This window comes from Cynocephalus volans, chromosome 7, assembly GCF_027409185.1.
Source record: "Cynocephalus volans isolate mCynVol1 chromosome 7, mCynVol1.pri, whole genome shotgun sequence".
In the NCBI taxonomy this organism is placed as follows: domain Eukaryota; kingdom Metazoa; phylum Chordata; class Mammalia; order Dermoptera; family Cynocephalidae; genus Cynocephalus; species Cynocephalus volans.
Genome location: NC_084466.1, coordinates 146,802,341 through 146,826,579, shown reverse-complemented (window position 1 = coordinate 146,826,579; position 24,239 = coordinate 146,802,341). Strand labels below are relative to the sequence as shown.

Below are 24,239 nucleotides of genomic sequence, written 5' to 3'. Positions count from 1 at the left end.
ATATGTCTATGGATACGTATATAGCTACATAGAAAATAGACGCTTTAAGAAAATCTCCTTAGTAGCTTTCTTAATGTATGTAATAACAGTGAAGTTTCTTTGTTGTGTTCCTTTTTTCTTTCTACATTTCAAATATTAGCTAAGACTTAATCAGGACAGCTTCTTAAAAACTTTTTTGCAATGATATCTAAAGGTCTGGCTAGCTAAAGAATTGAAGTATTCTTAATCATGGGACTATGCGTGGGCTTCTGAAATAGCTGAGTAATCTTTGAATGCTGAGACTTTTGTTCCCCCTCATTCCTAGTTTCTCACATGGTTCTAGAGGAAGTTAATTGTATGCAGAACCATCTTGAAATAGAGAAGACTTGTCGAGAAAGTGCTGAAGCTTTGGCAACAAAGGTGAGACTGTTCAAATGAAAAAATTTTACTTCAGCTTTTAAGTTTCAACTTGCTTTTCTAAACAGTGGCTTCTGTCCTTTTTTGCTTTTCTAGTTCTATAAACAGTTGTCTGCTCTGATGATAAGAAATGTGTTGTAAGGTCTCAGAATCTCGGAATATGCTTAATGCATAGGTTATTTTGATTTTAAAAGCAGCATTTGTATGTGTGTATTTCAGCATTTGTGCTTTTTGCTGTGAAAAATGATCCCAGAGTAGTCTGTTGAACTGAACTTTACAAATGTCTATGCATTTGGTTAAAATGCTCACCAAGTTTAAAACTAACCTGGTGTGGCATAAAAGAGCAATGATTGTTTTGTGTTTGAATCAGATGAAAACGTCAGCCTCAGGCCTTACATTTCAGGTGATTATTTGTGAAAGCAAAGTGAGGGCATGCTAAAGGTGACCTCCAGTGCTCCACTGATTGCTTCTAGCTGATGAATTTACCAAGTGTGTAATTTTCTATATTCTATCTCATCAGAAGTACATTATTATTAAAGAATGTTTTTATCTCTGTCTTATGTATTTTGGGTTGGGTAAAATGCATCTGAACCACTTCATCAGAAAATGGATTACAGCAATTTTCAACCAAATTTCATTAGTAATGCTGGTTGTGTTTCTTTTTCCTCCCTCTCCCCCGCATCACCCAACTCCAAAGTATTTCTTTGGATGTGACTAAAATCCTACTACCAATAAATAAATAAATACATTTATTTATTTAATTTGTATGCATTAGCAGTGTGCTTGCTAGAGGTATTTGCTTAATTGCTTGCATAACAGCACTACATTAGAGTTCATAAGATATTCAGTGAGAACCTAACTAAGATATAAATTTGTGTAACTTCTGTCATTTGTCTGAAGAATACATAGCAATATAGGCTATTGTTTTAAAAACAATGGTAACATGGGTACTTTCACATCATTTTTACTCTGCTGCATATCACTAGAGTTCACTAGCCCGTAATGTGTAATTTCCCTTTTCATTTTCCTTATTTCTTCTTTTGGTAGAGAAAAAAATATATTTGGAGCGTACTAGCTTCTCTGAGTCTTCTAGTGTTTAAGGATAGTCTCTGTATTTTCCCATGTTATTAACAAATATTCTTATTGCAATAGTACATCCAAAGTGAGGATACTACCTCTCACGATTTGCAGTTTGGGGAAAGCAGTGGTTTGGGAGGCAGAACATACAAGTTTTATTCCTGGTTATATCATTTTAGACATGTGTGACTTTGGGCAAGTTCTGTTCTCTGGATGGCAGTGTCTCATCTTAAATGACAGGATGGACTAGAGTTAGGACTGGAGAGAGAGTGCAGTGGGCTTTTCTTTTTTCATGATGCACTTTGATCATTGGTCCATATATGGTCCCCTTTAAAAAATTAAAGGTCCTCCTTTTTTATTTTACAGATTACTTTGAACAAGAGAATTCACCTCCCTGAGCTATAATTGTCTTACCCTAAATGTCAGGGTGTACCAGGGTTGGCATCTTTAGAGTTACCTCAGACCCACTGTCTTTAGAGATGTGGCCCAGGCATGTGTATATGTTAAGAAGCTGCCAGGTGACTGTTCCGTTCATCTCTGGTTATTAAATCACTGTGTTACCTAAACTATAAGGTCATTTTTACAATTTAGTCTTAACAACAGGATTCTTAACTTACACTGTTGCATATTCTTTAAGAAGCCCTCTTGAAAATGGATATATAGTTTGTTTTTTAGGATACATATGAACTTGTGGGTCCTGGAATAAAAAACAAACCAAATAACTGATTCAGTCAAACACTATTGAAGTGCTCATTGGATCTGAAAGATACTACAGCTTTGAATGTAAAATCTGGAAACTTTGTTATATGTGTGATCAATAAATAATAATAGCACTTTTTGATTTAGGTATCAGTTGTCATTTTTAAAACTAGGTTCCATTTTCTGAGCAGCAAAGTTTCTGTAAATTCTTATTTTTCTAAATATTTGCCATCAAATTAATGACAAATGGAATGTTTAATTTTTATGATGCAGTTGTACCTCATAATTTTCTTAAAAGCAAATGTGGATACATTGCTTTGCTAAAATGTGTAGGTTAAATGGATAAATATAGACCAGTTATTTAAGTCATATGATCCAAAGCCATTTAACTTGCTTATTTTGTACCTTTAAATATTCATTAAACTATGTTCAATATAAAAGCTGTATTTAAATTTGAATGTAGTAGTAGGTTCTATTACTATAGTGTTATAAAAGATTTAACTTTGCCTTGTGATTTAGGAGGTTTCCAAACAACAAGTAGCATGCCATTAACCTATAATTGCAGTGAAATTGCTTAGCCAAAATTTGTGAATTCAGAATTCTTTAAAATGTCCAAGTAATATGCACATAAGACCTCATGTGTATAAATCTTATGTTTCTTTCATGTTGTTTCAGAGAATAGTCAGGAAATTTTCTGATTGGGTTTTTTCTTGAGCTAATGATTTTGTTAAATAGAGTAGTTGTATTACAGACAGATAGTAGCTGGTGGATTGTGGTACCTGGTTTGATAAATGTATTAAGCTCTTTTGAGAACAGAACTGTTAACTATCAGGTTATCAAGTGTTATTGTGATGCTGGACTGGGAATTAATATATTAAGCACCAGATAGCAAAGGTTAGTATTGTCATGAGTATACTGGAGGAAGAAGAAAATACATACAAAATACTTTGGTTGAAGAAAACTAGCTGATAAATGATTTCCAAAGGACAATTAGAGACACAAAAAGTAAACCTCTTTTCTTACTTTTAACAGCTAACACATAAATTTTACTATATGTCAGTTACTGTATTAAGTACTTTCTATGTTATCTCATTTAATCTTCATATTGCAGGATAGACTATTGTTATCCTTAGTTTGCTGATGAGAAAACTGAGATGCTAAAAGATTGGGTTAGTTATAGAGGCAGAGACAGAATTTGATTGCAGAGCTGGGTTGTACACTGAAGCATTGCATTACTCTACATCAATGATTTTTATTGTTGATGTACATTAGAATCGCAAAAAGTACTATGCTGGGCCCCACTGCCAGAGATTTTGGTATGGTGTAGGGCCTAGGCATTCCGATTTTTTAAAAGCTCTCCAGATGTTCTCGTGTGCTGAGTTGAGAATCATTAGTTTATAGGAGGCAGAATTATAAATTATGTCTTGAGTTTTTTCTTAAATTGGTATTTTCTTCTAACATTCATTAAATATGGCATAGTTTGAGAATTGACAAGAAGGATCCTTGAGCCTCTAGTGCCATGCTGTAGCATTCATGGTTCAAAGAACCCACAACAGTATTTACTTGAATTTTCTATCTTAAGGAAGAGGGATTGAGAAATTATGGGTCTCCTCTTTTATCCCTGATCCTCTAATGTAATGTGGGGAGGTAGAAACTGGAACTATAAATTGAGTATGGGATAAAGGGCTGTGTCTGATTCCCTGAATAGAGCTTGCTGGTCTTCCCAGGAAGAATCCATGGAAGGGTTCATAGCCATTTCTAACGGATTCTTCCTGATTTCCCTAAAGAGGGCAGGGAAATCTCCTGTGCTCCATCCAGGCCATACCATTTGGGATGCGTTTAGATTCTATATTATTGAGATAAGAACCAGATCTCCCAGATTGAAATGGGCTAGATTTTCCTTGAGAAAGCCTGAGGGGCCCTAATTATGATCACAAATGAAGGGCCAAAGGCAGACAAGTAACATACTAAACATCTTATTCTGGTGTAAAGTTTACAGTAGGGAAGGAAGGGTAGTTAGCTTTCCAATCAATTATGTTAATTTATTTTTAATATCAATTATTAGATTCAGATCTTGTCTTGGTGGCCCATGGCTCTATTAAAGGAAGTGTGTTTGCATTTCTGTAGCTTATGTTTTTATACTAGGGAAAATAATCTGCTAAATACTTTCGTGTGCTCAAATAAGAGAAGACCTTTTTTTTTTTAGTCTTGGGAAGAGAAAACATAAGTAAGCCGTATTTTCCTTCTGTGGATGTTGGACCAAGTTTAGTCTGTGTGTGCTTTGTATTTATATTTTTATGCACATAAGCACATTAGCTAAAGAAGGTGATGGTAATTGAGTATCTAAAGATAAAAACCAACTCATTTCTGCATCAGGGAATAACAAATAAATTAATGAATTAGGATTCTTTTTTTTCTGCTATGAATTAAATAGAACTATTTTTGTAGAGATAAAAGAAACATTTAAACTTACTTCTATTCTGTATCCTTAGGACTATGTACAGATAGCAGAAACACAACTTGAACTCGCTTTAGCAAGAAAGGAAAAAAATTAAGAATTTGTTAGAGAGGAATATTGGAGGATCCTTTAGAAACCATGAGCCAGGAGCAGTTCAGGAATGGACTGGAGCCAGGGACTGGGAAACCCTTTCTCCATTGCTTTTCTCTGCCTCTCTACACATCAGTTTCACTTTTGGCTTTGTGACAGACTACCTTCCTCTCTTCCTCAATTCAGTAGTAGAATGTGGTTGCAACAGCTCCTGTGCATCCAGACACATAGAAAGAAACTCATCTCTCAATTCTAGCCTCCAGATATCTAGAGAAGGGATCTGATTGACTAAGCTTGGGTCATGTGCCTAATTCCCGGACTAATTAGCTGTGGCCAAAGAGATGGAGTATGGTTTGGGCGTGCATGGCTCTTCCCATAGAAATCATGTGGAGCAATGAAGGAGAGTGACAATGTCTAGAAAAGAGGGAATGCTGGGCAAACAGACATTTGAAAGGTATTCACAGCACAGCATCAAACAGAAAAATTTGCTTGAAATAAAGTGCCTTAATTAAGACTATTAATGAGTATAATTAAATTGAAGTTTGATTTAATCTATACTGGTGTTTTATCTTAATTTCTTATATTTCTTATTAGTTATAACTAGCATTTCCACTTGCCGGCTGTAATCTAGGCATCAGGTCTTGCTTAAAGTAATAAATTTAATATTAATAAGTGTGACTAAAGCACTATTTAATGAATCCTCTAATTGTTGTGTCCTGCTGTGAATGTTGATGAATATGTAAGACAAAAATACACTTAATTTGTCTATTGTTTAAAACTCCAATATACTCATTTGACTGCTGTTAAAATAACCGTTTTTATATTTTTGTCTTAGCTAAATAAAGAAAATAAAACATTGAAAAGAATCAGCATGTTATACATGGCCAAGCTGGGGCCAGATGTGATAACTGAGGAGATAAACATTGATGATGAAGATTCAGCTGTGGACACAGAGGGTACTGCCAAGACTTGTGTCTCAATAGAGTGTCAGAAGCAAATCAAAGGTGTGACTCTTGACTTAATTATTGAGCATATTTTGACTCCTGTTTTGACAGTGCTGTTCAACTGTGAATGCACGTCACAATCATGTGGGACCTTTAAAAAATACTGATGCCTGGGTCCTGCTCTTCCCCCAAATTCTGATTTAATTCACCTAGCATGTAGCTTGATCGAGAATCGTGATAAGGATATAGCATCTGTGCTTTAGGAGTTACTTTCTTGTTTGGAATTGTGCATGCACTTTTGAAAGTGTCTCAACAGAAACAGCCAGTTAGACTATAACCTGAAGAATATGGACTGTGTGTTGAGATACTTTTGTTAAGTGAAAGAAAGAATGAATACAAATATATTTAGCCAGCACCACCTTTTTGTTTGGTTTTCTGCTGGAATCTTTGGGGAAGATTCCTCCCCAGATTGCTTAGTCTCTGCTCTCCAGGAACTTCCCATCTGATTTGGGCAGTGAGCTATAAGCAATACTCAGTATTAAACAAGTGTTGGTCAACACGTAGTGCCATAAGGCAAGGTTATATGATACATCTATTAAATGCATATTAATTTTATTAATAGAAGTATACATATTGTTTATGTTAAAGATGTAGGAAAGCAGTTTTTGGCTCAATAACTATTTGAACAATTGAACTTAGTACACATGTCAAAAGCAATACTCATTAATTTGGTAAATAAAATTTCAATTGGAAATATAAATGTCACTTATCACTGTGTGATAGAGATGCAGAGATTACTCAGAGCCCAAATATTAAGAGTAATGAGAAGCCCAAAGGGACTGCACTGAGACAACTCCCTCAAGAAAGGAGAAACAAGGTGCAGCCCCGAGTTGGTATTTGCTTCAGCTTTTATTGTAAAGACAAGGAAATACAAGAGAAAAAACAATCATTTATCAAAGGAACAAAAAGAAATTGGCTATGGGGCAGTCTCTGGAAAACATCATGAGAAACAAAGGAAAGGGAGTGAAGGGGAATAAGAAATGACTTTAATGTTCTTATCTAATCTAGCAGAAACTTGTTGCTGTTTTTAGCACTTAGGTTCTGCATAAGTGCACTTAGGACTTTTGCCCTTTGTACACTCCCTGTTCTTTGTCAAGCCTATGTGCTCCCACATACAAAGAAGAAGGAATGTTACAGACACCATCTTTACCCGACTCTTCAACCCCTTAACCTAAGACAAAATAGAAATTATGTTGGTAGGGAGGTAGAGGAAGTTTGAAGGACTTCTGCTTGTTTATTATTCTCCCTTCTGTTCGGTCTTGAACAACATGGTCTCATGTTCTTCCTTTTGGATTAGCCAGCGAATGGAGACAGTGATTTAGAAACAGGTCTCTGAAAACTTCTTCAAGCTGGGTTCATGTAAAAAGTTTGATTCAATTTATATGTAATCACATAGGAGATTTCTTGTCCTTGGAGAAGGGTAAGAAATTAAAAGCAGTTAAAAACTAAGTGGCAAAACAGTAGGCCTGGGAATAAATTTAAATAGTCTGTGTTAATCCACGTATATATTTAAACATTTGAGCGGTAGAAGTAACTTTAAGCTAACAGCAGAAGCTGTTTCACTTACAGTTGCTAATATTTTCATTCTGGTAACACATTTTCCATTAAATCCCAGTAATAAAAAATATGAAATAAATTAAGAAACAAAACACCTGCAACTCTGAAAATTACTAAGATTAACCCTTCTCTCAATAGTTATATTTTGAGTCAGCTTAAATACTATTTAAGGGCTATAAATTAGCAGCAAGTCATGTTTTTTTTTCTTGAAATCAAAATCTCCAAATTATTATCTGTCCACTTGTTTTTATCGTACTCTGACAAGATCCCATGACCATTATGAAATAAAGAAGAAATTAGTACAGTGCCTTAATTTGTTTTACTGAAAGCTTAAAAATTTTACTTCTAAAATAACAGTTTTCTAGAATATGGGTTTCATAGAATGCAAAGAAAACATGACCTGATACATTTAACATAGTGAGATTGACTCTGATATAAAATTAATAACAACCATGGCTATATAGTGGGGCATGCAAGTAGATTCCAATTGTCCCTTGGTTCTTAATTTTCCTTTTAGTTGTTAAGTAATCTTGACCATAAGCTACATATGGACTGGCATTTTCAATTCTTTTGATCAGATTGATTTCTTCTTTTAAAAATCAGTTTATTTTGTTTTTTTCTTTAAAACTGCAGAACTTCGAGATCAACTTGTATCTGTTCAGGAGGAAAAGAAGATATTAGCCATTGAGCTGGAAAATCTCAAGAGCAAACTTGTAGAAGTTATGGAAGAAGTATGTATCTTATGCCTGAAAAGCAAGGTCTTTAGCGTTTCCAAGGTGTTTGGGGTCTGGCTAAGTTAAAAACTTGCTGTTGGAAGCTAATTTCTGACATGAGAACCTTGTACCAATTTTAATCTTCTCTTTTCCCCCTTCTTTCAGACATACAAAAAGGTATAAAAAATAAGATTATGAACATTCATGTACCCACTACCTAGCTTAATAAATAAAACACTAAAATAGCATGGATGTGTTCCCTGTGTCCCCCATTTTTTACTGTGCGAGGCAAATTTGTAAGAATGGTAGGTGCTACTTCAGGTCATACACTTTTTGCTCCTAGTGAAGAAGGAAGAAAGAATTTTGCTTGTCTAGTGGATGGCTGGCTCAGTTGGAAAGAGCTGTCCCTCTGTGTACCTCTAACACGGGCATATATGGTAGAAGGTAGAATGGTTTCAAGTGGATATTTGGACAATCTTTTTCCTTTTGAACTGTCTTTAAGAATAAGACCACACAATTGCCTTTTATTTTCATGCAGTTTCAAGAATCTGCCTTCACAATCTCAATTTAACTTGCGTTAGTGATTCTCAGATTCTGTAGCTCAGAGCTTCCCTATTGATGGGCTACAGCACTTTGATAACCCTCAAATGGCTTACAAGTGTGCCAAAGTGTTGATCTCTTCAGAAAGCAGCCTCATCCAGTCACCTCAGTTCACATACACCTGTTGTTATTTTCTTAAAGGCTATGATGTAAAAAAAAAGGTTGGGAAGCAGTGCCCACCAATCTTCTAGCCCCAGCTGCTCTTACTTGTTACGGCAAAACATTGTAATGAAAGGAGAAGGCTGATGATATTTTGGGAGGAACTTTCCTGTTGGGTTGTGTATACCAGTTAATTTAATCCGAAAACTAAAGTAAGGCTCATACTAAAAGAAACCAGTTTACATACTTTCTGGAGGTTTGCTGCTGGATTCAGAGCCAATTTGGGGACTGTTATCTTAGTTTGTTTCGTGAGTATAACCATAGGAGAGAGACAAGAAACACATTCTAATGTTCTCTTTTCCTCAGTTGTGATTATTTATCGATGATTCTCTCCCCTCCCACTTAGAGGTGTCATTGGAAGACAATTCAGAAATTATTTTTTATTATGACTATTTCAGACATCTGAGAAAGTATAAAGAACAAAATAATGAAGATTCGGGTACCTACTACCTGACTTAACGCATAGAACGTTAGCCTAGGGATGAAAACCCTGTTGTACCTCTCCCCAATTGCATTTTCCTCACTCCCTGTCCAGTTTCCCTAAACCATTAGTCTGAACTTGTGTTTATCAATTCAGTGCATGTATTTATGTTTACTACAATGCATAGTCTTTTGAGTGTTTTTATTATTTTTTTTTAATGGATCACAGGTTTTTTGTTTGTTTCTTTTTCTTTATTTTTTTGCAGCTGGCTGGTATGGGGATCTGAACCCTTGACCTTAGTGTTATAACACTGCACTTTAATTGATTGAACTAACTGGCCAGCACATTTTGAGTGTTTTTAAACCGTATAAATATACCTGCTTTTTTTTATTCAACATAATGTATTTGAGATTTACCTATGTGTAGCTGTATAGTCATTTTTTTTTTTTTTTTCTGACTGCTGTATGGTATTCTCTTCTATTGATAATTTCAGAAATTGAAGTTTTGGGGGATTATTTTCACGTGTATTTAATTTTACTTAAGCTTTTGGCTTAAATTTTAGCCATCAAAATTCAAAATATTTTTAATTTTAAAAGTTCATGCATGTTTAAGCCAAAAGTCATCAAAGTTTAAAATGAATACCAAAGTTGAGTGTTGTGTCTTTGACCAAATGATTTGTGTATTTTCTGGGTGATCTCTAATTGGATTTTTGCATTAAAAATATGAATCATTTACACCAGATAGATAGAGTACTGTCATGTTTAGGGACCAATGCCAATGCCAGTTAGAATTTGTAAATAACTTTGTGCCAAGTGTATATCCTATATATCCTAACTTAAATAGCTATGAAGCTTTCAAAAAGAGCTTTAATGTAAGCCTTAACACAGAGAAGCCAATTTCTGCTTTAAACTGTAACTTCATGTTGAAAGTTGAACAGCCATTTGAGTGTCACACATTGCTAATGTGTCCTGTTTTACAATTTTGGGTGTTTTCTCCCCTTAAAATCTCACATTTTTAGGTAAATAAAGCTAAACAAGAAAAAGCTGTTTTAAATTCAGAAGTTCTTGAACAGAGAAAAGTCTTAGAAAAATGCAATAGAGGTATGTCTTTCCAGTCTTTTTTCTCAAATACTTATGTAATTCATTTTGTTTACATGTCTTTTGTGTCATTTTACACCTGTGCCCAAAGATTCTTGTAGCCAAAATCTTCTCCTGAATTGTGTTTTCCTAGCAGCGAGTCTCTCTCATTCCTATTATATTATCACCTAAGTCAGGGGACATTTAAAAGTGATTTCACTTGAGGAACTTAGAACCCATTAATTTTGAAACTTCAAACCTAAACCTAACTATCACTTCAGTCCTGCATATATCCTAGGACCATGGTCATTTTGGCTATCCCCTCATCATTTATATATTTGATAGGTTATTTAGTAAATCTCAATCCAGAAGAGATTAGGATACCTACATAAACACATGCAACATGATATTATAAAATTTAAGTTAAGAAGATGTAGAAAATGGGACAAAGGGAGAGTATAGATTGGTATAAGAAGTGCATACTTGCCCTGAGGTCTTGCACATTTCCTGCCTCTGTGCCTGAAATCTGGCTCTGAGCTCTCTAGCAGCCAGTGCAATCAATGATCATTTAATGACTCACATAAAAATGAACCTAATGATCAGGGGAAGCAGATTTGGTCTTGTAGTGAGAGGGAAATGTCTCCAATGGCTACTTCCAGAGAAAGTTTTGTATAATTTGGTCAACAGTGACCTTATCTTTGTTGTAAAACACAGCATCAATTCTCATGGGGGCTGTTTCTTCTGGTCCCTGGTTTAGGACGAGGAAGTGATGCCAACGTACAGTTCTGTAAAAATAATTCTGAAGAAGGGGATTTAATGTGCATTCTGTTCTCCCTGTTTCCCTCAGACACTCTTTCCTAATTTAGAATCTGTAATAGTAATAGGAAATCTTTCAGACCCAGGGCTTTACCACATTGTTATTGGTGGTAGCTGTCAATGTGCATTATTCATCACCTGGAATTTTTAATAAACAAAGGACCATGTAGTTAAGCGTGGAAGATACTTTAGATTGCAACATTTCTGCAGATCTTTCTTCATTTAAATATAGAAATAGTGTAGAAGAATTTTCAGTCTTGGGGGGGATGGGGGGAGGGAGAAGGGAGGGAGGTCTTGGTGATGGGGAGCAATAATCAGCTACAATGTATATCGACAAAATAAAATTTTAAAAAAAGGAAAAAAAAAAAAGAATTTTCAGTCTTGATGCACTGTGAAACTGGGTTCTTCAAAGGTTAATCACGTGGATCTTGCCTTCATAGAGCCCTCTATCTAGGAAGAGAGAGAAATTATATAAATAAAGACTAGGAACAGCCTAGTTTTTTTCAGAATCCAAGTCAAAAGGGCCAGGACCTGTAAAAATTCACTTTTTCTTACAGTGTTCTGGACATGGAAAAGACACTTATCTTGCCCAGGGCTTCAGATAGTCATAGTTGTCTTTGTTTTCTTCATGAAATTTCTTTTTTAAATAGGTTTGAAAATCATTTAGTTCTCAGGGACCTATAATTCACACCACAAACTACCACTTATCTTGCTTTACTTGAGTAAGACCATTAGACTTTCGTCTGAGGAGGCAGTAGATTTTCAGAGTACAGAGTTTGAAATTCTATGTCATTACACAGCAAACCAGTCCTTAGTCAGTTAGGATTGAAGTGCCCTGGCAGAACAGTGTGTGAAAGCAGCCATTAAGAGAGCCTTTTAAAGATTTTGATATGACTCAGCTCAGGATTGAGGTGCCTCACCAAAAGCAGAGGGCTGTCTACCTATGTTGTACCTAATTTCTGATGTCATCATTCCCTCTGTCCTGTCTGTATCATTATTTAATAAAATGGGCCACTAAATGTCAAAAGTAGCAAAGAATTCACATTGCTTTTATTTGACAGGACCTTCCTTTTGAAGATTTAATCCTACAGTAATTCTTTAGTACAAAGTACTAACTGTTTGAGCCTGAATGAATCTAAGGCTGTTTCTCTCCTTTGTAAACATCGAAAACACTTAAAAAACACATATACATATATACACTCATATATATTCTTTTTATTCAGGAAATAGGCTTTTTTGGTGGATAATTTAGATTCATATAGGAAAAGAAAAAAATTTTAACCTTTATAATCCAGAAATAACCACTGTTAACATTTGAGTGTATAGTCTTCTAATCTTAAACCCTATATATACATTAAATCTTTTTGTTAAATATGGTTATAATGTATATGGAAGACAAAGAGGATACCAGTAAAAGAAACCTCTCTGTACCTACTGGTATCTTATAAGCCCACAAACATCCCCCTCTATTTGCACCCACCCCCTTGAATTTTTATAATTTCATTTCTTTTATTTACAGTTTTGTCAAATAGGTATGTATTCCTAAACAGCACATTGTTTAATTTTGCATGTTTTTGAACTTTTTATAAATGGAATCGTTTTGCAAATAACCTTCTGTGACTTTTTGTGTTTGTGAGATTCATTCACGTTGAAGGGCATAGCTGTGGTATGTTTGTTTTCACTGCTGTATAATATTCCATTAGGTGACTATACTATACCAAAATTTGTTTATTCAACTAATTTGTTGGTGGATATTTGAGTTGTTTTGCTATTCCATATCATGCTTTTATGGAAATTCTTATACATGTCTCTTGGTGTACATGTCCAAGAGTTTCAGTAAAATATATGCCAAATATAAAATTTTACCTTCAATTTCACTACATAATGCCAAATTACTTTTTGAGTAGATCTATCAGTTTATACTCCTGTTGTTCTGTATCCTCTCCAAACTTGATATAGCCGTACTTTAAAATTTTTACCAATTACCTTTTGGTGGGTATAAAAAGGTGCTTTTACTTTGCATTTTCCTGATTCCTAATGAAGATAAACATTTTTCCACATTTTATTGGCCTTTCATATGTTTCCAGTTCTGTAAAATGCCTGTTGATGTGTTTTATCTGTGGCTTTTAAAAAACAAAAATGAATTCATTTTGGAATGGTTTTTGCAACTCATTTGTTTTTAAAAATATGTTATTCACTAGATATGCTTCTTTGATGTAATTTTGGTGGCAGAATAATATTTTTTGTACCACAATTTACTGATTCCTCAATTTAGACCATTTAGATTATTTCACTGTTTTCATCATTGATGCAGCAAGCATCTTTGCAACCAAATCTCTATATATGCTTATGATTTATTCTCTTAGTATATGCATTCCTAAAAGTGGAATTAGTGAGTCAAAGGGTATGAATAGTTTTAGATTTTTTATTCATATTGTCAAATTGCCCTCCAAAAAGGTTTTATAAACTGATATGTCAACTAGGAATGGATGAGTGTGTGTGTGTGTGTGCCTGTATTAAGAATCTTTTCAACACTTTTTTATCCACATTCCTGAAAATTTGTGTGGCATATTGTCTGCTTCCTTTTCCTCATCCTCTTAAGTGTCCATGTTAGCCGTAGAAGAGTATGAGGAGATGCAAGTAAACCTGGAATTGGAAAAGGACCTTCGAAAGAAAGCAGAGTCGTTTGCACAAGAGGTGGGTATCTTGTAGAGACCTAGTTTTTTTTATTATTGTCTTTAATGGACCTTGCAGATGACATTTCAGAAAATTTTTTTGAGGTTGAGTAAAAAACTTTTAACCAGTTTGAATTGAGGATTACCTGATTTAGGGAGGCAGCTGCAGAATAGTATCAAGTTTACTGAACTTGATGTCAGAAGATCTGGGTTCGGATTTTAGCAATGTCAGTTACTAGTTGTATGACATCAGAGCAGTCCCTTAGCCTCTCGGAGCTTCACTTTCATCATCTGTAAAATGCATGATGACATAAACCTAACCAAGTGGATTTTAGAATCAGATGGCACAACTTTAAAAAAATATTTTATTAAGTATAATAGGGGAAAGGAATTGCATTTAGAGATATTGTGACTTGTGATGGAAAATCCAGCTTGAGTACAGGATATCTGTGCGTTTCAAATAGCCTTAAGAATCTGGGATACATCTCCATATGCCGTCTCAGATAACAGTATCATTGTATCAGTATTCTCTTCAGCCATTGTACAGTGCTCTCATTATGTGAGTTGATTATCCATTATCTCAGCCTTTCACCAGTGTAATGATTTTCCTCTCTATTTAGAGATAAGCTTTGAGCTTCTCTTGTTCTGTTTTACCTTGTTGACGTGCAGTCATTGGGTATACTATGGTCTGGGGCTGGTTTCCAGGGTAGTGATGAGTCACCAGTTTGCTAAACTCTTGGTGTGGAGCTGATCTGCAATGAGATCTCCATCCTGTATAAATATTTTGGATCTGTGTGCATACTGTGGTTTGAAGGAAAGTAGCTAAGGAAATATAAAACAGTCCTAGGTAGAGGCATCCAAGGTGTTAAAGGAAGACAAAGCATGGCATTATGGGAATGACATTTGAAAACTGGAGGGTGGTTTTGGTGGGGGTGTCTTTCTGTGTTTGAGCATAGCTGTGCTAGCAATGAACTCTACCAAAGGTTTAGGCCAAGTAGATCTGATTTGAAATATTATGATTCATTTTATTCAGAGAGTTTAATGAAAGGTGAGTAAATATTCTCGTTACTTGGAAGAAAGAAAAAAAACAACAACAACAAAATGTGTCAGAGACCTTTGGAAAAGCTGCAGCAATATAAATAATGCAACTAAATAAATAATGGAGGGGGAGGGGGAGTAGAGATAATGTGATGATGCCTCCATTGCAAAACTGAAAAGGTTGGCTGATTTTGACCCAAACCAAAGGGTCTTACTTATTTGAAGACATTTTCAGTTTTCCATCTGTTTGTGCAATGATGTTAGAATACAAAGCAGCTCAGAGAAAAACTTGAAGGCCGTGCAGTAGCAGGGAAGACAGCTGGAAGAAGCAAGGTTGCCGTAAGAGTATGAAAATGAATGATTTGCTCTGCCATTCACCTGGTAGGGCCTTCAGCCTTAGTGATTGGTGGAAACAATGATGCTGACATGTTCACTCAGAATGAGGAGGTAGAAGTTTGAGGAGGGAAAGCAAGAACAGTGGTGCTTATGTTACTGGTAGTGTAATATTTGCATGGTGCTCAATAATTTTACAATGTCTAGATGCTGTCTACACAATACTGAGAGAAAAACTTTTTTAAAAATAGGGCTAGACTGGAACCTGCATATTTCCCCTTTTACATGGTTTACAGATTCTCAGGTTTTCAACAGATAACTACTGGAAAAGGCACATGGCTTAGTTTAACAAGAGCGTCCCACTCTTTAGTGTTTTGTTCCTTAGTGCATGCAGCAAACATCTTATTGTGCCAGACACTGCTGATATTGGGAATCAAATGGTAAAGAAAGCAAGTGTGAGCCCAGCCCTTTGTGTTTACAGTCTGGAGCCTTAGAAATCAATTTTTAAAATTAACTTACTTCATATTTTTGTTTGCAAAAGGAATATATATACCTTGTAAAAAACATAAACAGTTCGCAAATGTATAAAGTAAAAGTTGAAACTTTCTCCCCCATTTCTATTACCAGTAGTTCATTTAAAAAATAAAACCAAAAACATGATCCGCCTCAACAAGAAGAAAAAAGTCAGTTGTCTTTATAAGTATATGCAGTTGTTTTATTTCTTCAACATAATTAAATTTTTTAATGAAAGACTTTTTTGTACTTTTTGGAATATATTTTTCTTGCTATGTTTTCAATGTAGTTTTTCTTTTCTTTTTTAAGATATAAATGCCTTGTTTAACATGTATTCCTAATGTACTATGAGACTATTATGTAGACAGTTCTTTTTTTCTTTCCAAATAAATCAGATGATATTTGACTTATTTTGGAAGGAATGAATTATATATTAACAGCATAAGATTTTCCGTTCATTCTCATACTTTGAAAAGACTTATGAAATTTCTCTGAAATTCTGATACCTATAGTGTTGTCTGATAAGAGACCAACTTAATAACTCTAACCAATAAGTTCTTACCATAGCTGAAAACCAAATTAATTAGTGTTTGCTAACTGAATTTTCTTGAAATACTTTTTTAGAAAAGGAGTTATGTAGAATTTTTACTTTAGTATCCTAAAGTTTAGAAAAGGTAGTCTAATGGGTACTTTTTTAAAGTTACTATTGTTATTTAAAGGAAATTATTATCTATATATGTTTTCCTCTGATACTAGTAATGTTCAGGGATTGTTACAGGGATTTTGCAAAAGAAATTCACGTTATTTACATCCCTAAGATTTGAAGTCATGTGTCTTTACTCTTCTCTCCAAAATAACAAAGTTGAGATAAGTTATAATGAACTTTGTAAAGTTAAACAAGATAATTTATAATCACCTTGTAAAGTTAAGCAAGTTTTCCTGAGTGCTACATGGAAAAAGAGCACTATCCCTTTTGTGCAAGAGAGAACCAAAGCACGGAGAAGCAGCTTGTTCAGTGAGAGTGATAAAGCCCCCTTTGCACTGGTGGTTAGCATGTGCCCTGCTTTGTTTTACTGCTGAGTTCCAGGCCTCTGTTCTGGTCCCCCCCACTGTCTGCTTCCTTTCTGCTGGCTCTCAGCCTCTGAACACACGTGGTAAAAGGACTCGCTTGCTGGAAAACCAGAGAACATCGCTTCAGCTGCTGTTTGCAGGCCTTTCATGCTGACTCTCTGAGGTGCTTTCTAAGATGCTGGTAACGGCTCCACCTAGTTAAGTTTAAGGGAAAAATATGTAATAAAGAAACTACTATAGTAATAACTGTAACCCAGAATGATTAATTTCAATTAGACTATTGGTCTTAAATTTAAGAAACTAGGATGAAGTATTGATTACCCTTCCCCAGTATGTTGAGGCCGCTAGTACTCTTCTTTAGCCTAGCAAATGTGCGTGTACACATGTACACACACTCATTTGTGCTGTCTCCATACCTCTCACTCTTAGACAGAGATGAGGAGTCAAATGGAAGAAGAATGTGGATTTTATATATATAAAATTGTTTATTTACCTGTTTGACTTTTTAGTGTGTTTTAGTTTTACAGAAGAACATTATTGTAGTTTAGTAGGCTTATAAATTTCTGCACAGGCAAAGAATGAAAGCTTCTGATCATTTTTCCCTCCTCATAGGAAGACATACTGGGAAGAAAATGTTAGCATTTTAGTATAGTGTATTCATAACTTGATTTTGATTTGGAAATCTATACTGACCAAGGACTAAGCTTAAGGATTACATAAATCATTGTATTTGTAGTCTTTCCACATGGAGGTTGATAGAAAATATTTTTGTCTTGAGTTTTATTTTCTGGCTTTTTCTGTTACATGATGAATGAGGTTATTGAATAAACTAATATATGGGCTCTAGCAAGCTGTTTTACAGTACAAATCTTACAGTGTAGTTACAATGTAAATTATAAAATGCTGTTAAGAATCTGACAGTGTGAAGCTCTGCAATAAAATGGGTCTGATTTCAGAGTTTGTAGAACATTTCACTCACTGGCCAACTTGGATAGAGTATTAGGGAAAAAAAATAACAGGTGAATAGAAGATAATGTTGTTTTCAATCATGTAAAGTTGTGAGGATTAGATGAATAATATATATGAATTGCTTAATAAAGTGTTCTTGAGTATTAGTATACTGTCTCCCTTTTCCATTTTACCCTTCTACTGTTAACAACTTTTATCACTGGGGAAAAACTGATTAGTTTAAAAGAAAACATTAGGTCTAGTAAAATAGCAGAGGAAATTAGCCAAGTGGTTAAGAGCATGGTTATTGAGATAGATATAGGTTAAAATCCTGGTCTTGCCATTATGTGCATCCTTAGGAAAGTTGCTTAACCCCTCCGAGCCTTACTTACCCTATCAGTAAAATGGGATGCTGTTGTTCTAAGGATTAGACGATACAATGAATGTAAAATGATTATCACCATATATATCACACAGTGTTTAGTAAATGTTACCTATTCAGAGTAGAAGCACTTAATTCATAGGATTGATGTAAGGAATAAAATATTTAGTAGAGTACCTGGCATAAGGTAAGTTCTTGATAAATGTTAGCTACTACTGTTAATGTTAATGTATTTTAAAGCAATAATGAAATGTTAAAAACTGAGGTTATAGGACTAAATTATATTCACTTTGTTGGGGACAGGATTTAAAGGTACTGAAGATTGTATAAAAGTTAGGAATGAAATTGTAGCAATCACTACTTCTAAAACTTACACAATTCAGAAATTGTCTTTAACTTTTTAATAAAAATTCTACATACTTTTGCTGAAGTTGCAGCTGAGGAAATATGTTGGATTGATTGCTATATATTTTTCGTAATGAACTTTTGCAGATGTTCATCGAACAAAACAAGCTAAAGAGACAAAGCCACCTTCTGCTTCATAGCTCTGTCCCTGACCAGCAGCTTTTGAAAGCTTTAGATGAAAATGCAAAACTCATCCAGCTCCTTGAAGAAGAGAGAATTCAGCATCAGCAAAAGGTAACAGATTTTCTTCTGGAGTCTTAGATACACCCCCCCCCCACACACACACACACCCCACACACCCCATACACACCACACATCTTACACACACACGCTCTTATATACTTAAAAAGAGAGGAGTCAGTCTAGTCATTTATGGTTCTATGTTTTGCCTTACTAAATCCTTCCAGTCACCTTCTAGGAAAAAAAGACTACCAAATGAACTTAATTTATTGCCAAACTAAAATTTATAGTACACTGTTATAGACTTTTTAATGATCTTTAAGTTGTCCCAAGGGTCAGAAAAAGCAAGAGAAAGAGATATGACTCAAAAATAGCTTGGGTAATGCACAGTCTGGAGGTCTGCTTTTTGGAGCAATTGTGTTTTTTGGAGACTGCATACACTAGGAGGGTGTATTAGTCTTAAAGAGCTGTTGGAGGGCAAAGGTTTTGTTCAAAGAGGGAGGAAAAGAAAAGTCCATGTTAGTAGTAATTGTTTGCTTAGAGAAAATTTCTCATTTTGTAAACTTGCTCAAAAGTATATATTTAAAGACTCCCTAAGTGGTAATTTCAGTTCGTATGAGTGGAGCTATTCCAGCTGACACAGCCTACCTCTGTGGGCTAGGCAGAAAGGATAGTCATTGCGGTAGGTGAGAAGGAGGTGGGGGGAGGGAAGGTGAAGAGGTGGAACAAAGACTTTCAAATTAAAGAAAACACTTCAGAAAAATCACATCAATATTTATACTACGTACATTGTACCTAGTTTATGAAGGAAAGGCTGTCAGCTGCTATTTTATCACCTGTCAAAGTCTCTTTGAGCAACAATATTGACATTTAATCTCTGGAAGTTCTGTAGTTTTTACAGAGTTGGTGGTTAGGTAGAGTTGATTTTTTTTTTCCTCAATAAGAAATTTTGGAATATATGTGGAGTATCTGTGGTTAGATAGATGGTAACAGTGATTAACCCTTGGAAAGAGGATTGGGGAACAGGGCTGGAAGGAAAGAATTTCTTTTTATTTGTTGTTCACATGTGTAGAAATTACCATTCCAAATAAAGAAAAAAGAATGTGGTTTTTTTTAGCTTATGCTAGAATATAACTATGGTTCTGAAAAGTGCAACTATTTACAGTTGACTCATTTAGTAATAATACATGCATAGAACCTGCTGAATGAACTGAGGTATAAGACTAAATCATTGCATATATACCTTGTGGTAGAGGTACTGAAAATTAGATAAAAGTTATGAGGAAATTATAAGAATCATGACTTCTAAAAATGTTTTACTGTACTATATACAGTTACTCTGGATAATCTTTCTTATACAGATGCTCCTCAACTTACAATGAGGTTATGTCCCAATAAACCCAATTTAAGTCGAAAATATTGTAAGTTAGAAATGCATTTGATACATTAACCTACCTGAACATCATAGCCTAGCCTACCTTAAATGTGCTCAGAATACTTACATTAGGCTACAGTTGGGCAAAATCATCTGGCAACATGGTACGTTGTAAAGTATTCGTTGTTTGTCCTCACGATCGCGTGGCTAACCTAGAGCTGCAGGTCACTGCAGCTGCGCAGCATCACGACAGCATCGTACTGCGTATTGCTAGCCTGCGTACTGCGTATTGCTAGATCTTTTGAAAAGATCAAAATTCGATATATGGTTTATAATGAATGCTAATCGCTCTTCAGCTGTCCTAAAGTCAAAAAATCATAAGTTGAACCGTTGTAAAATGGGGAACATCTGTCGGTGGCTTAAAATATTTCTTACCTGTCTGTAATTTCCCTTGCTGATTCTATAATCTTTTAAACACAGCCGTATCATTTTTGCAATAATAAAAATAACATCTACTTCTTATAATAAATAAATTTTTTAAATACAGGAAAAGTTAAAATGAAAATTACCCAAGACGCCCACATTTTGGTGCATATCTAAACTTTGTGTAAATACATCATTTTATGAATTTATATATTGTTTGTTTACATGGAATCATACCACACCTACTACCCTATAACCTATTTTTTTCCAATTTGTAATGTATTTTCTCATGTCAGTATATAGTAAGCTATGTGATTTTAAATGGTTGTATAGTATTTCATTTAATGAACACATCATAATTTACTAACTCAGTAATATTGGTGGGCATTTAGGTTATTTCCAGCTTTTCACTATTATAAAGAACACTTCAGTGAATATATTTGCATACCTGTCTAAATATTATTTAAAGCAAATTCCGTTGGCTAGAGCACAATGTTATAAACCAACGTCAAGGGTTCGAACCCCCATGCTTGCCAGCTGCCAAAAAAAAAAAAAAAAAAAAAAAACCCCACCAATTCTAAAAGTTGTATAACTGAATAAAAAGGGCTTTCCTTCTTTTTTTTTTTTTTATTGATACCTGTTACCAAATTGTGCGCCCCAGGGATCTTTTGAAATACTACCTGAATTTTTCTCTTAAAAATGGCTACAAAATTATTAATATATTTTAAATGAATTTTTAGGTATTATTTTACTTTTGTGATTCATGTTTAAAAATTAAAGTGTCTGGTGCCTGACTCCCCCATAAACTTATATTAAATCAAGGAGCTGTTAATGATTGTAAGTATTATCTGTATCTAGAATTTGCATGGTTTTTCTGATGGATTAGAATCTCTTTGCTATGAAGTACAAAGTCTAAGGTAAATATTCATTAAATCTCTTTTTTTTTTTTCTTTGACAAAGGAAAAACTCACCCATAAATGTTTGTTTATAACTTACAGGTCAAAGAATTAGAAGAGCAACTAGAAAATGAAATACTCCACAAAGAGATACACAACCTCAAACAGCAACTGGAACTCCTAGAAGAAGATAAAAAAGAATTGGAATTAAAATATCAGAATTCTGAGGAGAAAGCCAGAAATTTAAAGCATTCTGGTAAAAATATTGAGTAGGCTACTATATCTTGTTATTAATCTGTGAATCTGTCATGCCCAGTACAAAACCTGGCATATAGTTAGTCTAGAACATTTACTGAGTGCTATAGAAAAATACCAAGATTTGTTCTTAAATTCCATCATTTCTAACTATTGCAATTCAGTAGAACACACGCTGTAATTATGATTAAACAGTTCACAAATATTTATACTTTTTTTTTGGACTTAGAGCCTTTGTGAGCATCACATATAGAATTAAGACACAAAGATATTTAACATGGGAAACCAAAAACCAGCATTTTTCAGGGCTTCAGAGATGAGTGTTCATTTGAGAGTGCATTTTTAAAAAGAATTAAACCTTTTTTTATATTGCCTTCATCTTTGGTGTCTAATAATACAAATGAAATAATGCTTTCTATATAACACCTATCAATGAAACAGGCAACAATATATATATATTAAATGGAAAAACTTTTAAAACACCCGGGGATCCTTAAATCAAAGGATTTATTCATTCAGTTCAAGAAGTCCTAACAGGAATGTGTGAGTTGGATTACCATAGAGGAATAAGTATAAGTCTCTGTTGGAAGGTAGGTTATTTAAGGAGGCAGGTACATTCCCTTTATAACAGCTTCAATATTCTCTCCAGATATTTTTGGTTAGTTTTATACTAGAATTTTGAAATCTGTGCAGAAGAACCATGTAGGCTTTTTTTCTTTTAAAAAACATTCAGTGCTTTCTAATCTATAGTGGAAATTGGTTACAATTTATTTTTCGAAAATTGATCCAAAATTAGGAAATATTCCATTCTTTTTAGTGAATATCGGGGTTGCCTGTGGCCAAAGCCATATTTATTATGAATGGAGGAGGCAAACAGTAGAGATATATGAGATTCAGTTTTAGAAATGTTTTATTTAGTATCTGCTGTGTGCATACCCAGTCCTACCCTAGGGTACAATACAAAATATAGAAGAAAAGAAACCATTTCTTTTCTCTTTGAAGAATTCAGATTCCCTTTAAAGAGAAAGATGCGTGCATATGAAATAACTGGAGAATTCTTTGTGTGGGAGAGCATAGCTCACACTGCCTGTTTAAGTGTCGAGGCTAGAAACTAATGGACAGACCCTGGGAAGTGGAGTGGCTGTGAAGGGCGAGAGCTACCTCTGGGTACAAACAGTGTTTATACCTCTCTCCATTATCCCATATGTTAGGTTTTAGCATCTGCGATATAAATTTACATTGAGCTAGTTGAAGTTAGGAACTGTGTCTCTTTCACATAGTTGGTTCTTTGTAAATGTCTGTTTCATTAATGACTTGAATGAATAAATTATATTTTCAGAATGCTCTTCAAAAGAGCAAAGTGCTTCTGAGTTACAGACATTAGGGAATCGGAGTCTGGTTAAAATCAAGGACTCTAGTATTTGCAGTTTTTGAAGGAAATTAAGCGGAGGAGAGAAGTATACAGCTATTAAAATTTGTTACTAAATGTCATCTTTAAAATTAATTCTTGGTCTGTACACTTTTATAGTCAAGTATTAACAATTTCTTAGTGTTCGAGTCATATACTCCGTTGTTAAATATTTCTTCAACCTACTCAGTCCTTATTTCCCACCTGTCAGCTACTGTCTTGAATTTTTTTTCTTTTCCCAAGTTGTATATACAGCAAAAGAATGGTAACATTTTACTTTAATGGAAGGCCTCTGTTGCATTAATGATAAACTAGATAATACAAACTTTTAAAATTTCTGCAGTTTCATGTTGAATTTTCTAACTTTGCCTTAATAGAAAGACCTTGTGAGAGAGGTTGTTTTTTCTCTTTACATTTATAAAAGGTGTTTAGTTGTTTATTTCAGCTCTCTTCTAAATGCTCGCTCTCCATACAGTTGATGAACTCCAGAAACGAGTGAACCAGTCTGAGAATTCAGTACTTCCACCACCTCCTCCTCCACCACCACTCCCCCCTCCACCTCCCAATCCTATCCGGTAAGCATATCCAGGAAGACTGATTTGCATCAGCCATTATTCCTCATCAGAGAACCTGAAGGATATGTTAGTGGTATCCTTTTTTTCTTTTGTTAGTACCAGCTTAGACCATGTCATTAAAGGGGTGGTAGAAAATACCTGGCAAAAAATTCTTGTAGCCTATAAGTGTTTTTCCATTGTAGACATTCAGATTCCATGTTTGAATATGGTACCCCAGTTTTAAAACTTCATTCTGTAACATTAAGATTTCCTTTAACTGTAAGACCACAGAATTTAGAGCTTCTCCAGAATGTTTTCATCCTTTTCTCTCACTAATTTGAATTTGAAAAGTTTCTGTTTGCTCAATTATTTTTAAAATAAAAGTACTTAGTTGGAGTCCACCAGAAAAAATAAAATAAAATAAAATAAAATAAAAGTACTCAACTAAAACTTAAACATACTAGTTGTTATCAACTAGTAATTAAACTAAAAGTACTAATTATTTTTATCCCTAACCTCAACCATTAATAATGCTGAGAGAGAAACCTCTCATATAAGAAAAATGAATTATGTTTAAATTCTTGCAGCAGGAAATCATATATTCAGACAGGAATTCACTTTATCTGAAGCCTAAGGTGACTCAATGGTATTAAATGCCTGACTTGAGCACAGTACACGCTAAGAGATCTAGAGTCAAATTTTGCTTTCTTGTGGTTC

General features: G+C 34.5%; 1 protein-coding gene across 1 annotated transcript in view; it reads left to right on the top strand.

Annotated features, from left to right (window-relative positions):
* The first annotated feature begins 304 nt into the window (after window positions 1-304).
* Window positions 305-24,239, top strand: part of SHTN1 (shootin 1) — a 69,893-nt gene continuing 45,958 nt past the window's right edge. Inside the window, exons 1-8 of the mRNA XM_063103314.1 lie at window positions 305-399; window positions 5,556-5,724; window positions 7,915-8,012; window positions 10,193-10,274; window positions 13,669-13,763; window positions 18,519-18,665; window positions 21,408-21,561; window positions 23,444-23,543. Of these exons, the coding sequence (XP_062959384.1) occupies window positions 313-399; window positions 5,556-5,724; window positions 7,915-8,012; window positions 10,193-10,274; window positions 13,669-13,763; window positions 18,519-18,665; window positions 21,408-21,561; window positions 23,444-23,543 (932 nt within the window). The 5' untranslated portion in view covers window positions 305-312. The remainder of the gene's footprint in view (window positions 400-5,555; window positions 5,725-7,914; window positions 8,013-10,192; window positions 10,275-13,668; window positions 13,764-18,518; window positions 18,666-21,407; window positions 21,562-23,443; window positions 23,544-24,239) is intronic.